The 13,804-nt window shown below is 32.9% G+C and overlaps 2 protein-coding genes across 3 annotated transcripts; both read left to right on the forward strand.

Annotated features, from left to right (window-relative positions):
- The first annotated feature begins 1,077 nt into the window (after positions 1-1,077).
- Positions 1,078-2,650, forward strand: LOC7458289 (small ubiquitin-related modifier 1). Of its 2 annotated transcripts, XM_002301564.4 has the most exons (3): positions 1,092-1,345; positions 2,146-2,295; positions 2,398-2,650. In XM_002301564.4, exons 1-3 carry the CDS (start codon positions 1,259-1,261, stop codon positions 2,476-2,478), a joined length of 318 nt encoding a protein of 105 aa, XP_002301600.1. In that variant the 5' UTR covers positions 1,092-1,258; the 3' UTR covers positions 2,479-2,650. The 2 variants fall into 2 exon arrangements, with proteins under 2 accessions (XP_024450454.1, XP_002301600.1); XM_024594686.2 differs by lacking the exons at positions 2,146-2,295; positions 2,398-2,650 and adding an exon at positions 1,730-2,139 and having other exon boundaries at positions 1,078-1,345.
- Positions 2,651-11,655: 9,005 nt separating this feature from the next.
- On the forward strand, positions 11,656-13,424 carry LOC7489877 (small ubiquitin-related modifier 1). Its single transcript, XM_002301565.4, has 3 exons — positions 11,656-12,067; positions 12,919-13,068; positions 13,174-13,424. Exons 1-3 carry the CDS (start codon positions 11,981-11,983, stop codon positions 13,246-13,248), a joined length of 312 nt encoding a protein of 103 aa, XP_002301601.1. The 5' UTR covers positions 11,656-11,980; the 3' UTR covers positions 13,249-13,424.
- Positions 13,425-13,804: the final 380 nt, after the last annotated feature.

Consider the following 13,804-nt stretch of genomic DNA (forward strand, 5'->3'; position numbering starts at 1 on the left):
ACGGGTTAACCTAATTTGACGAGTTAACCTGTAATTTTTTTTTTGCTTTTTTTTCTTTTGAATTTTTTTCGTTTAGTTTAGTTTGTTAATGTTAAATTTCTTTCTATTTAGTTTTTTTTTCTTCTTAGAGGTTTTTTTTCTTTTATTTTTTCTTTTTAATTAAATTTATTTAATTAATTTAGTTTATTAATATTAAATTTTTTTCTAAGTAGTTCTCGACTGATGCCTTTAGTTTTTCTTTTTGTTTTTTTGTTGTTTTTATGCCTTTGACTATGGACTGCACAGTGCAGTCCACAGTGAAAAAGCTGATGCCTTTTGTTTTTTTTTTAATTAATTTTTTTTGTTTAATTTAAATTGTTAATGTTAAATTTTTTTCTATTTAGTTATCAAACTTTCATGACACGGATTCTGGATTTGACAGGCTAACCTGGTTTGACAAGTTAGCCCATTTAATTCTGGGTTAACCCATTAATTTGTTTTTTTTTATTTTTAATTATCAAACTTTCACGATGCGAATTCAAGTTATGACGGGTTAACCTGATTTGAAAGGTTAACCCAGTTAATTCGTATTTTTTTTCTTTTTTTTATTAGATTTTTTCTTCCTGTTGGTTTTTTTTCTTTGTTTTTTTCTTTTTAACTAATCTATTTAATTATCACACTTTTATGACACGACCTTGCAGCCAGACCCACGTCCAATGCTATTGGGTCTGGTATTGCAGTCCAGACACTTTTATGCTAAGGGTTAACCCAAGTTTAATGTTATTATTAATATTATAAATATTACTTTTGGGTCAAGCGTTGCAACCAAACTTAAGACTCTTAGGTATAACTTTGCAAAAAAACCTAACACTTTTAGATCTTAACTTTTTTTGAAATGTAAAAAATAATTGACCCGCAGCATCACGCGGGGCATTTAACTAGTATTAAATCAAAAGAGATCAACAATTTAACAATTTTTCTAATATTATTTTAGAAAATACATTTAATCTTGTATTGAATTAAATTAGTGCTCATTTTATCCAAAATTGTAGGGTATGTTCAGGACTAGGCGGTTCTGCCCACCAGCAAAACTAATCAGATTTCAACACGTACTCTAGGAATATTTACCGAGTTTCAGAGAAAGTCGTCGGTGACTCGGTAGCAGAGAAAAAGTAGAAAAGGAATATAACAACCCAAAAAAAAGGTAAAGAGAAGAACCCTCATTTGTTGTTTTCTCCTGCTCGAAGAGAAAGAAAGAAGAGACTAAGAGGAGATAAAAATGTCTGAGGCGACAGGTCAGCCACAAGAGGAAGATAAGAAGCCCAACGATCAGTCTGCTCACATCAACCTCAAAGTGAAGGGCCAGGTCTGTTTTTCTTTCTTTTGATTATGTCTTCTTACTTGGTTGTGGGTTTTTGTTTCTGTTTCATCCTTACATATTTTTGGGTTTGGTTTTTCTCTTTTAATGTTTTTGTTTTGGTTTCAAACTGTTACATTTGGTTTTTTTTTTCTTAATCATTGCTTTTTGGGACGTTATGCTAATGCAAAATTCATATGGGAGTGTGGGTATTCTCTATTAGTATGCTACAAATAATGCTTCACCAATTGAGTAGTAGTGTTTTGGGAATTATAGTGCTTTTCAAAATTTGAACGAGACTTTTATTTTTTGAGTTAGGCCTGCTAGGTAATAGTTAAAAAACTCTTCTTTATCATATTTTTTAGTTCTGGATTCTAAATGGGTTGTGTTCAGGAAAAACTCCTGATGAAAGGGCGTGGTGAGGATTTGTTCACTTGTGGTGCAACTAGTCTTTATGGGAACATCGATTTGGTGTCTTGTTTAGAAGCAGTTGTGCGTGAGAGAATCTACGCTGCTTCAAAGATGAGTGGAACAACTTTTAGTAGTTGCTTACCTTGTGTTTCTTGATTGTTGTACCTTTGAATCGTGATTATTGTTATAGATGTCGAAACTTGATTATTGAATATTTCAATAATTGAAATTACAAGTTTCAAGTTGCATTTTAATTGAATTTTTATTATGGGGTAGTCCATGCTAACTCTTATTTTGATGATGCAATGGGTTAAAAGTTTGTAATTTATACTCTTGTTGTAAGACTCCTATTTTCGAGAATATGCTGATTAAACACCCATTTTTTACCTTTTTTGTAGGATGGAAATGAAGTCTTTTTCAGGATCAAAAGAAGCACGCAGTTGAAGAAGCTGATGAATGCCTATTGTGATCGCCAATCTGTTGAGATAAACTCAATTGCCTTCTTGTTTGATGGTCGTCGTCTTCGTGGAGAGCAAACTCCTGATGAGGTATCTTTCTTGCACACAGTTGCACATTCATAGATATAAATACATGGATTATAGACATTTAGTTAATGCTTATATTGCCTTCATTTTTTCTTGTTTCTGCAGCTGGACATGGAGGATGGGGATGAGATTGATGCTATGTTGCACCAAACTGGTGGTGCTGTGAAAGCAAGTGATTATGCTTGATGGAAAGCTAATCTACTGGTGGATGTAGTTGGTAGTAGGGTCTTGGGATTTGTTGTTAATGGACATATTTGTGCTGGTCTTGTTTTGCTAAATGAGCTCTCATTAAGAGCTTTGACAGTAACTAAGCTATCTTAGTAGGATTTGGATTTGCAATGTTTGGCTTGTTGGGACATGGCTCCTCATTCTTTGCTTGCTCTCTCCCGCTTCACTTCATATTTGGATTTTTTTCTCCTTATTTGTTGCAGTTGTTGAGGGCGTCAACAGGGGAATGTTATATCTGACATCCTTGATTGTAAAGTAGGTAAAAACCATTTGCAGTTGTAAGTGTGTGGATGGGGTTTGGGCAGTTCTGTTGGCGGGGATTGGGCTACAAGATAAAAGCAGTCTTCCACCCCATGAAATACCCCCTTCCATAATCGAATGAACTTGGTTTCAGAACTCTTGAACTTTTATTTTCAAGTTCTGGAAGTTGTTGTACATGGGGAAGACTCTGGCGGGAGAAAAGCAATTTTCCACCATTTGAAATATCACTTCCAGGCAGTTGTTATACCCACCGTGAGAAGACTCATAGATGGCAGACCATTATTGATGGCTTGGGAGTTAAAAGTTTTTCTCCCCGAGCTGTGTAGAATAACTGAAGTCGGGGTTTGTTCGGAAGAAATGTTCTCATTGGAATTTGCTCTTGCGGTAACTACTAGTATACCTCAGCCTCACCTGTAGTGGAGCGAGGAGTGAACAGGATTTCCTTTTTCTCGTCTCTTGTTCTAACAAAAAATTTATTTTCTTATTCTTCCCCACCTCCTAGGATTCATGATATGTTTGCTATGTTTCAGAGATGAATGGATCATGGAAGCTTGCTTCGAACGAGCTATATTGACCCTCGGAGAAAAGCTTGCAGATTTAAATAGACCCAATCACCAATTTGAAAAACCCTGCAGTTTGGTGTTGATCAACCAAATTCTTATCACGAGGTTGTGCTTGCTCTGATACTTTTAAGTATGCTCAGAAAAACTTCCATTTCTTGCAATAATTGGTTTATTGCCTCAACTTGTGAATCTCCTGGAAAGTAAGGCGGAAGCAAGCAGGAGCTTACCCATATAATGCCCCACAAAAGGAGACATCTTTAGTTGTGAAATGACTATTGGTATTATACCAGCTCTCGGCAAGAGGAAGCCACTTGCCAATTCTTAGGTGCTGATGAAGTCATGCACCTGAGATAAGTTCGTCGGCACTGGTTTACCACCTCAGACTATCAATTTAGCAGTGGAAAAGTGCAAAGGAACTCCTTGCAAAGCACTTAACTAGCCCAAATTTACACATCAAAATCTGATCTTTGTCGGGCACAAAATTACTGGAAAACATGTTAATTGAGGATCCGTGAGATTAGTCAAGGTACACGCAAGTTGACGTGAACATTCATGATGATAATAATAATAAAAAAAAAGTTACAATCATTCCCATGTTGTTGTTTGTGGAGAGAACTTTCCGATACGAAACTGAAGCTAGTTTCTTAGTATTACCTCCCCATCAGCACCATGAAATAATGAAATTAGATTCTTCTAAAGATCAGTATCATGTCCTACCACAAGCTTTCCTTTTCTGGGTTATTGATCATTAAACCAGGCATGCTTAGATTCTGAAGTAGGATTACTTTTCAAATGATCAATGACAGACTTCAAATAAGGATCACTGTACCGAAATGCTATCGCTTTGGGAAAAAAACATTGGAAACAGATGATTAGGCCAACACTGATAATTCTGCACTAGGTACTCTTTATAGAACATCACTGGTATTTAGTTGTTTAATGTTATGTGTCAGAACCATTTTGAGTTGAGATTGTGTCATTGGTAACCATTAAATTAAATTAAAAAATTTTTAAAATAAAAGTGCTCAGCAATGTACTGTAGCTTATGGATTTATACTCGGTTTTCCTTTTTTTTATTTTTGTTTTTTTTTTCTGGTTTTTGTTTTTTTTAATTTTATCATTTAATATTATATTGATTAAAATTTAAGGTTGATAATTTGTTTGCATTTATTTTCTATACATTTATTCCAATCTAAAAAAAAAAGTATAAACCCCTAACCAAAAAATCGGTAAATCAATGTTAAATAAGGTAATGTTTAATTAAAAAATGATAAATTAGAAAAAAAATTATTGTGATTCGGGATGATATCTCTAGTAAATTCAATTAAATTTTGGATGGGATAAAATAATAAATCAATACGCAAAATGTCAACCCAAGGACGAATCGCGTAAATTCCTCAATCAGGTAAAATAATTATGTAAAGGAAATTTTTTTATAAATTGGGGTGAAAATAGTTATATAATAATAATAATAATAATGTAATTCTAAATAAAATAATTTATGATTTTTACACGCGAAAAACCCTGGTCACAGGTATAAGCTCGATGTACAATCGCACAATTTTGACTGAAAGTGGTGAAAACTCCAAGAAATATTTTATGATAATTATGGATGGAAGTCCTCAATGAATTAGTTTAAAAATCATGATTATTAAAGTAAATAAAATAGTATGCAAATTCAGATTTTGGCGTAAAATAACATATTGTCCAGTTTTACAATATTAATCATATCTCTCAGTCCGACTGTAGAATCGATCTAAGTCTCCTGACATATTGCAATATATCAGGTTAAAATTTCATGTCAATAGGAGTTCGGAAAGGCTTTGCGAGACTGCCAATGGACAAACAAAAATACATAAAATAATTCATGGACTCATTAATGTCCTTTTTCTAATTTAGTCCAAATTCATCTCTTCCCTATTGTTCTACTAATATCAATAAATAGAACATGAAAAACGCTCAGAAAACTGGTAAAGATTAGTTGGGGAGAATCAAAATATACAAGGTTAGAAAAATTAGTAATTCGATATGGACAAGTAAAGGCCTCTTGAATTGGAAAATTGAATTTGAGAAGGAAAATTCAAAATTGATTGTTTAAGGGCTCAATAGGAATTTTTTAGGGTTTAATTGAGTTTATTGAGGGCTTAATTGCAAGAAACATTGATTTTTGAGTTCAATTTGAACTTTAATTGGAAGAAATTGAAGTCTAGAGGTTAAATTGTAATTAAAAAAAAAAAAACCTAATTTGGTCAAAATAGGAGCTTAATTGCCTTAATATTAAAGTTTGGTTGTTAATTATGGGCTTTAGTGATTGACATTGGTTTATTTAGGGTCCTATTGAAGAAAATTGAAAGTTTGTTGATCAATTTTGTGTCACAATGCACAAATTGATAACCAAGGACTAAATTGGAAAAAACATTGAACTTTGGGGCTAACCATTGAGTTTGGCAGGGGCAAAATTACATAAAATTAGAAGTTAGATGGCAATTATGGGTGCAATTAAAAAAAATCTAAAGATTAAGAACTAACTTTAATTTTGTCCAGATCTCAAATTAAAACCTTAATTTCTCGGTGGTTAACCTAGACAACATGTCATTTGGTTCATGTTCAAAACGCATAGTTTGGGCAGTTCTGGGCTGATCGAATTGGCATCTTCAAACAAATGAATATGAAGCTACAAACATTTAAATTGAGTAAGGTTGAATCCAAACAAAAGGTGTGTGCCCCCTCTGCCAATTTCAGGTGGTCTCTAATGGCAATAAAAGTGATCAACTCAATCAATCATAATTGTGATACTTATTGTGCAAGACCATTGATTTTGTTTCATCTATTCACACTTCAAACCTTTTCCATAGGTTCTTTTCAAGGATTTTCCATTTTTCTATCAAGATCTAAAGGCCAGAAACAACTTATTGGTCTTCAAGTTTAACAAAACCATCAAAATCTCTAAAACTAAGTTTGTTGCAAAACCACCGTTGCAAAACCAGCAAAGTACAAAGATTTTAGTTGTTAAAACCAGCCCAAAACCCTCTCATTTTGATGAGAGGGTCAAGCATTAGTCAATCATAATTAAACCTTGATTAAGATCCTAGCTTGAAACCCTATAAATACTCCCTGAAAAATCAGAGTAGACAATGAGAAAAAAAAGAGAAAAACACAAAGAAGGGGTAGGAAAATCTTGATAAAAAAACTAAGTGTGAAGATACAAGAGTCTAGCACAAAGGTTTCTTGAGTTTTGAGTGTGGTAAAACTAAACTTTGCAAGAGAAAAGCATAAAGAGACAGTAGTCATTAGTGAGCTTTAAAGGTATAAACTTCATCTAACCTAATAAGTGATGTTCATGAAGCACATCTCTATGTTGTTGTACATATTTAAAGATGTTTATGAACTTGTTTTGGTGTTATAATGTCTTTATTTTTTTTTATTTTGATTAATGCATAAAAATATTGTTTTTTCTTGATTAATTCTGTTTTGAGTGGTCGTTAATGTTTGTTGGATGTTTAGAAAATATTTGGATCATTGTTTTTTATGAAATGGAATAGGTTACGAATCTATCGAATATAACATTAGGGTTGTTGGTTTTTTTTTTTTCTGGGTTTTCAATGCATATTATAGACTCTTGGGTTATGGCCAAGTCTTTTTAAGTGTCAAAATGTCAATTTTGTTTGGGTCTTAGGTTTTTTGTTTGGTTTTTAGTCAAATCAAAGATTTCAGGTCAACTCGATCGAGTCAAATTCGAGTCATATGGGTAAGTCCTTATTCGGTTCTCAATCTTTTTTATAAAGTGATTTTTCGCTTAAAGGTTTGTTTGGCAAACATATTTTTAGGCCTATTTTGGTTGTTTTATCCAAAAGAAAATGAGTTTTTTTTTGTCAAACAAAGCCTTAAAATAAATAAATAAAAGGTTTCCTTGCATATAGCAAAAAATCCTAAAAAATTATTGAAGCATGTCTTAAAATTCAGAAAAAAAATATAATTTTTTTTTCATGTTTAAAATACAAAAAGTATTACATGGATTTTACAACCAGTTTGTAAAATTTCAAAGGATTTTGGCCTATATTTTAAAAATATTTAAAACTTATTTTTGACAAAGAAATATATTATTCACTTTTAATATAAGGATAAAAAACCTATAAAGAGGGTACTATTCAAAATATTATTAAGGATAATAATTTATTAGTATTAACTTTTAATGTAAGGATAAAGAAAACTTGTATGGGGTTGAGATCTAAAATATTATTGGGAGTAATGCAACTCATTTACTTCTAATACAAGGATAAAAACTGCGAGGAGTTTTATCTGAAATATTATTTAGAATGACATGGTAGCTAAAAATTCCAAGTTTATCCCAAAAAAAAACCTCAACGATAATTAAGGATATTTCAACTTGTGTCCCATGGTACAAGAGTCATGGACATTCGAAATACCAAAGGTGAAATTTCAGTAATCACCAAAACTTTTTGGATTTCTAACTTCAGCTCCTTCGCGGCATCTCCTTCGTGGCATATGAGTTGTGAATGAGCTTGTTTTTTTTTTAATATCTTTTTAAGTCGGAATCTTTTAGACCAAGTTAATGATATAGCAAACTAGGATTTTGTTAATCGTAGCTAGCATGTCATAGTAGATTGATAGAATTTAGAAACACCATCAGAACATAACAACCACAAAAAAAAAAAAAACGAGTGTTAATACCTTTTTTTATCGCAACTAGTCCCCTGTATAGATTCTCTAAAGACTAATCAAAGTTTCTAGTAATTATAATACTAGGTGGTGACCAGTCAGAGTTTATATTTATTAACGTATATAATTTTTAGTTTGTGTGTGTGTGTGTGTGTGTGTGTGTGTGTGTGTGTGTGTGTGTGTGTATATATGAACTTTTTAATTCATAGTTAAATTTTATTCTTGGTTAAAAACTTGTTGACAATAATTACATATTCATTTTTCTACAATTAGTTTTTTTTTATTCGGCTTTCAACGTAACGTTGTATAAAAGGCTAGTATTAAACTAAATAAGCACAACATTCTAAACTAAAAATAAAAATCGTTTTTAAAAGTTAAGCAACTAAATTGTATATTAAAGTTTTAATAAAATTGAAATCATCATTAAAAATTCCATATACATGGGACAAAGTGACTAGTGTCCTAGAAAGACAGGGATGAAATCAAATTAGGGGTGATCATTTTCGGTTCGGTTCGGTTTTTACATTTAAAAAACAACCAAACCGGAAGGCAAAAAAAAAAGGGACCCAAACCGAACCGGAACCGGTCCATCGGTCCAAACCGACCGGTTTCAGTTTGGTTTGAGTCTGGTTTTTTAGGTCCAAAACTGGAAAAAACTATAGTTATTTTTCTGGCTTCGTGATGGGCTTTTAGTGGATTTCTGATGGGCTTATAAATAATGTTAATAATATCTAATTTTCTTAAAAAATTCCAAAGTATATTTAATTTTTTTGCCACTACATATTCATTTATATTAAGTTGTTATTGTCAATCTTGTGTTCAATATATTTTTTACCTTCCTAATTTTTTTCTCCTACTTCAAACAAATTTAAATAACACACAATCACACATCAATAAGTTAAAATCTAAATTAATCCAAATTACAAACCAATGCCTTCAAAAGGCTTAAAGAAAAAACAACAAATAACATATAATAAAACAATATTGTATACTTGTAGGAGGAATTTTGACTTGGTCGACAACCTGAGGCGAGATTGAAGTTTCATTAGAGATAAATATCAAAGATTTGAATAAGAATTTGTCATATAAATAAAGAGCACAAATCCAGCAGTAGTATAGCTTATTAAGACTAGAAATAAACTGGCATCATCATTCATGAAGCCCAATATTGTCAACATAATTATTCATCATAAAACAAGCCACACTTAACATCAGCACTAAAATCAAAATTATGCATTACCAATACCTTTTTCTTTATAATCAATCTTACCAAACCCGACTTGCAGAGGAAAGAACTAGTTGTACCTACTCTAGCAACAATAACTTGCAAACGAAAGGAACTGGAGAGAAGCAAGAATTACAGGTGCATATGTGCACACGCACACGAGACAGAGACACACAGAATATATTTTTATATTAATTTTATATTTTTTCATGATAAATATATATTTAAAAAATATATAAAAACAAAAACTATTATCCTCAGAAATGGGTAATTAGTCTTTGGTCCCTATAACACACAAGCTAGCCACTCCTTGTTGTAAGGAAAAAAAACAGCATCTGGGATGAAATTTTTTGGATATTAATTCTAAGATTTAAACTTAAAAAGTAGATGAAAAAAAATGTATTTGAATTAGATTCCCTTCTAAAAAGAAAAAAAAGAAAAAAAATCAATCCAACAAATTCCTATAAACCAATTCATAATCATGCAGTATCTCAAAGATTCCCTTCAAATTGGGTCTGTTATGTCGCATCATCAACCCACCATTCAGACATTTTTCAAAGAGATTTGAAAACTTTTTTCCCAGCAATCAACCAATCCATCTTTGTCAGACTATGTTTCAAGTTTCAACTCATATAAACTAATTCATAATCATGCAATATCTCAAAGCTTAAGCCACAATAAATAATGGGGTCAATTTTCAAAAAGCTAACTTCGAATACAAACTTTTGTTTGCAGTTCCAAATTCCAATCTACCAGTGAGAAAGAAAAGAAGGAAAAAAAAAAAGGACATACTGTTTGCGATTGATTGTCTTTCGAGAATCTGAGACAGGGACAACGATTCCAATTTCCTTTCCAAATTGTGTTCTTTCGTCCACCTTCATTTTTACATTGTTTAAAATAATTAACACATCAAAATAGAAAAATAGAAACAATATAAAATCAACAAGCAACAATTAATTAAATCTGTAATTACATGACAAGATTACCTGAGCGATGTAATCGGCTTTGATAGAAGCAATAGATTGAAGAAGATCTAGAAGCGGTAACAGTTTCACCAACTCACACGCACGGCGGTTTCTTTCGAGATTCGAAGAATGGTCGCCCGAGAATAGCCTAAGCTCGTTGACTGATGAAGAGGAGGCGGCTGTTAATGGGAGTAGGGGTGATTGGAGGTGGCGGCTGTGTCTGTGAAGTGTGAAGTGTGAATGAAGATTGAAAGGGTCGGAGGAGAGGGGGCGGCTGTGTGAAAGGGAAAGAGAAAGCAAATAAATGGTCTACTAGCTAGGGTTGTTGAAAGGGAAAGTAATGGGAGGCGGCAGCCCGCGGCTTGGACCGCTTGGTTTATTTTATTTTTTTCATTCCTAAACCGAGCCGGTTCGGTTCGGTTCGGGTGGCCGGTTCAGGCACATCAAAACCGGAAACCGAACCGAACCAGACATTTTCCTAAATACTTTAACCGGTTCAATTGGTTTTTTTATCGGTTCGGTTTTTTCAGTTAATTTTTTTCCAATTTTCTCGGTTAAATCAGTTTTCTGGTTTTTTTGCTCACCCCTAAATCCAAACTAGATGCTCTTCGGTCATCAATAGTTAAAGTAATTGCTTCGAGGTGTTTTAAAAATTCTTCCACGTGTACAATTTATATTATTTAACCCTATTCGTTAAAGTTAAATAATATAGATAATAAAATATTAAAAAATTTAGATGGCAGATCTTGAATTTTAAAATTCAATCAATTTAATCCAACTGTTATACCATATACTCTTTTTTTTTTTTATCTTTATAGTAGATAGTTTGTAGATTAATTAATTATTTTTATTTTATTTAGAAATACTTTGGTTCCAATTTTTTTTTGTTAATGAGCTACTTATTATTTTTCTTTAACATAAAAAATGAATTATTTTTTTACTGAAGAAGAATTTAAAAATAATGCAACATATAAAAATTAGATTTACAAAGGTATAATACCTACGGTTTATTTTGTAAGCCAACCTCTAAATATAAATTCATCAAAATTAATAATATAAATTCAACTCATAAATATTTATAATATTTATAAACAATTTGTTGTAACCTAATATATTCAACTCACTCATATAAAAATAAAATCGAATCATTTAGTAGGTGATTAGTGTTTAAAGCTTGGAAACCTAGAAATTTGCTTCCCCTGTTATCTCATATTCTAGTCCTGTGGTTGTTAATATAATCGTCACTGGAGAGTTACATGATTATTAATTTCAGAACTCATAGAATTAATTAAAATATGCGTAAGCTGACCCAAATATTCATATTAATAATAAAAAAAATTAAATCTGTAATTTATAAAAATATCTTGAATATACCTGAGTTATATCCATGAAGAACCTAATTTCTACCCACCACCAACGGGCCTTACAGCTCTGTCTATTATCCAATGGGTCTCTGTCTGTAATCGTATTCGAGCCGAAACCTTCTTGATTCTTTGTAAATTCTGAAGTGAAGGGTTACAACTCGGTCCCGCCATAAATCCACTAGACAGCGTCGAAAGAAGACTTAGGACTGGACACCAAACCAATCAGATATGCGCACATGCATGCTCTAGGATGATTGACGGACTTTCAGAAAAAAACCCAAGTCGGTGACGGAATATATAATAACAATAATAATTTAAAAAGTAAAACAAAGGAATAAAAATCCTGATTTCTTGTTTTCCCTTGTTCGAAGAGAGAAGGAGTGTGAGAGAGAGAAGAGAAAAATGTCTGGGGCGACAGGTCAGCCACAAGAGGAAGATAAAAAGCCCAACGATCAGTCTGCTCACATCAATCTCAAAGTGAAAGGCCAGGTTTGTTTTTGCTTGTTGACGATGTCTTTTTACTTTGTTATGGGTTTGTTTCTGTTTTGTCTTTACATATTTTTTGTTTTGGTTTTGTTCTTTTTCCCCGATCTATTTAGGTTTTAGCTCTGCAATTAGTGTTAAATTTGGGGTTTTTTTTTTCCTTACTGTTTAACAATCAGGCGTTCTGGGGCTTTTTGCTCATGTGAAGTTCGTATGGGTTTTATTGTTTTCCGAGTGTGTTTATTATGTGAATTAAAATAATGGGGGTGTGGGTTTTCTTTGTTATTATGCTAATAATATTGGTTCACCAATTGAGGAGTAATGCTTTGGGAATTACAGTGTTCTTCACAATTTGAATTGCATTTTAATTGTTTCAGTTCTTTACTAGGTGATCTGCTTGGTAATAGTTAGAAAGCTCTTCTTTTATATTTTGATTTCTGGATTTTAAAAGGGTTATGTTCAGGAGAAACTCCAGATGAAATTGCGCGGTGCCACTGCTATCTTGCCTTCTTTAGGACAGTTTTGTAGTGGAAAATCAATGCTACTTTCAAAGACAAGTAGAAGAATTTGAGGAACTTGTGCTTTTAGTAGTTGCTCACCTTGTGTATCCTGGTCGATGCCGGTGAATCGTGATTTTTCTTCTAGATGTTGAAAATCTATTGTTAGATATTTAAATCGTTGAATAACAAGCTTGAAGTTGCATATTTAATTGAATTTTTATTGTAGGGTTAGTCCATGCTAACACTTGTTTTGATGATTCGAGATTTAAAAGCTTGCCGTGCTTGATGATTTTCTTAAGAGTCCTATTTTTTAGAACATCCTGACTAAAGAAAGACATGTTTTGACTTTCAATTTAGGATGGAAATGAAGTATTTTTCAGGATCAAAAGAAGCACACAATTGAAGAAGCTGATGAATGCCTATTGTGATCGCCAATCCGTTGAGTTCAACTCAATTGCCTTCTTGTTTGATGGTCGTCGACTCCGTGGAGAGCAAACTCCTGATGAGGTATCTTTCTCACACAACATGCTCATGCACACAGTTGCACATTCATAAGATTATAGACATTAAGTTAACGCATATACTGCCTTTCATTTTTTCTTCTTTCTGCAGCTGGACATGGAGGATGGGGATGAGATCGATGCTATGTTGCACCAAACTGGTGGTGCTGTGAAAACAAGTAATTAATGCTTGATGGAGAGCTAATCTACTAGGGCATGCGGTGGTAGTAGGGTCATAGGATTGTTGGCAGTGAACATATCTATTCGGGTCTTGTTTTGCTATATCAGCTCTCACCAAGAGCTTTGACAGTAACTGTACTATCTTACTGGGATTGGATTTGCAATGTTTGGTTTGTTGGGATATGGCTCCTCACTCTTCTTGTTCTCTCCCTCCTTACTTCTCCATGTGTTCTTGTTCTCTCCCTCCATACTTCTCCATGTGTTATTTATCACAGTGATTGAGGGCTCTAAAAGGGAATGTTTTATCTGACCTCCTTGAATGTATAGGAAAGTATGTAGGTGGAAACCAATCGGCCTTCCGCCCAATGAAATAGATACCCCATCCATGTTCTAATGAACATGATTTCAGAACTTCTGAATTTGTATTTTCAAGTTCTGGAAACTGTCATATAGTGAGAAGAATCCGGCGTGAGAAAAGCAATCCTCCACCCTTTGAAATATCACGGCCAGGCTGTTATACCCACCGTAGGACTCGTCAGAGATGACAGGCCAGTATTGCTGCC

Source organism: Populus trichocarpa, chromosome 2 (genome assembly GCF_000002775.5).
Source record: "Populus trichocarpa isolate Nisqually-1 chromosome 2, P.trichocarpa_v4.1, whole genome shotgun sequence".
NCBI lineage: Eukaryota > Viridiplantae > Streptophyta > Magnoliopsida > Malpighiales > Salicaceae > Populus > Populus trichocarpa.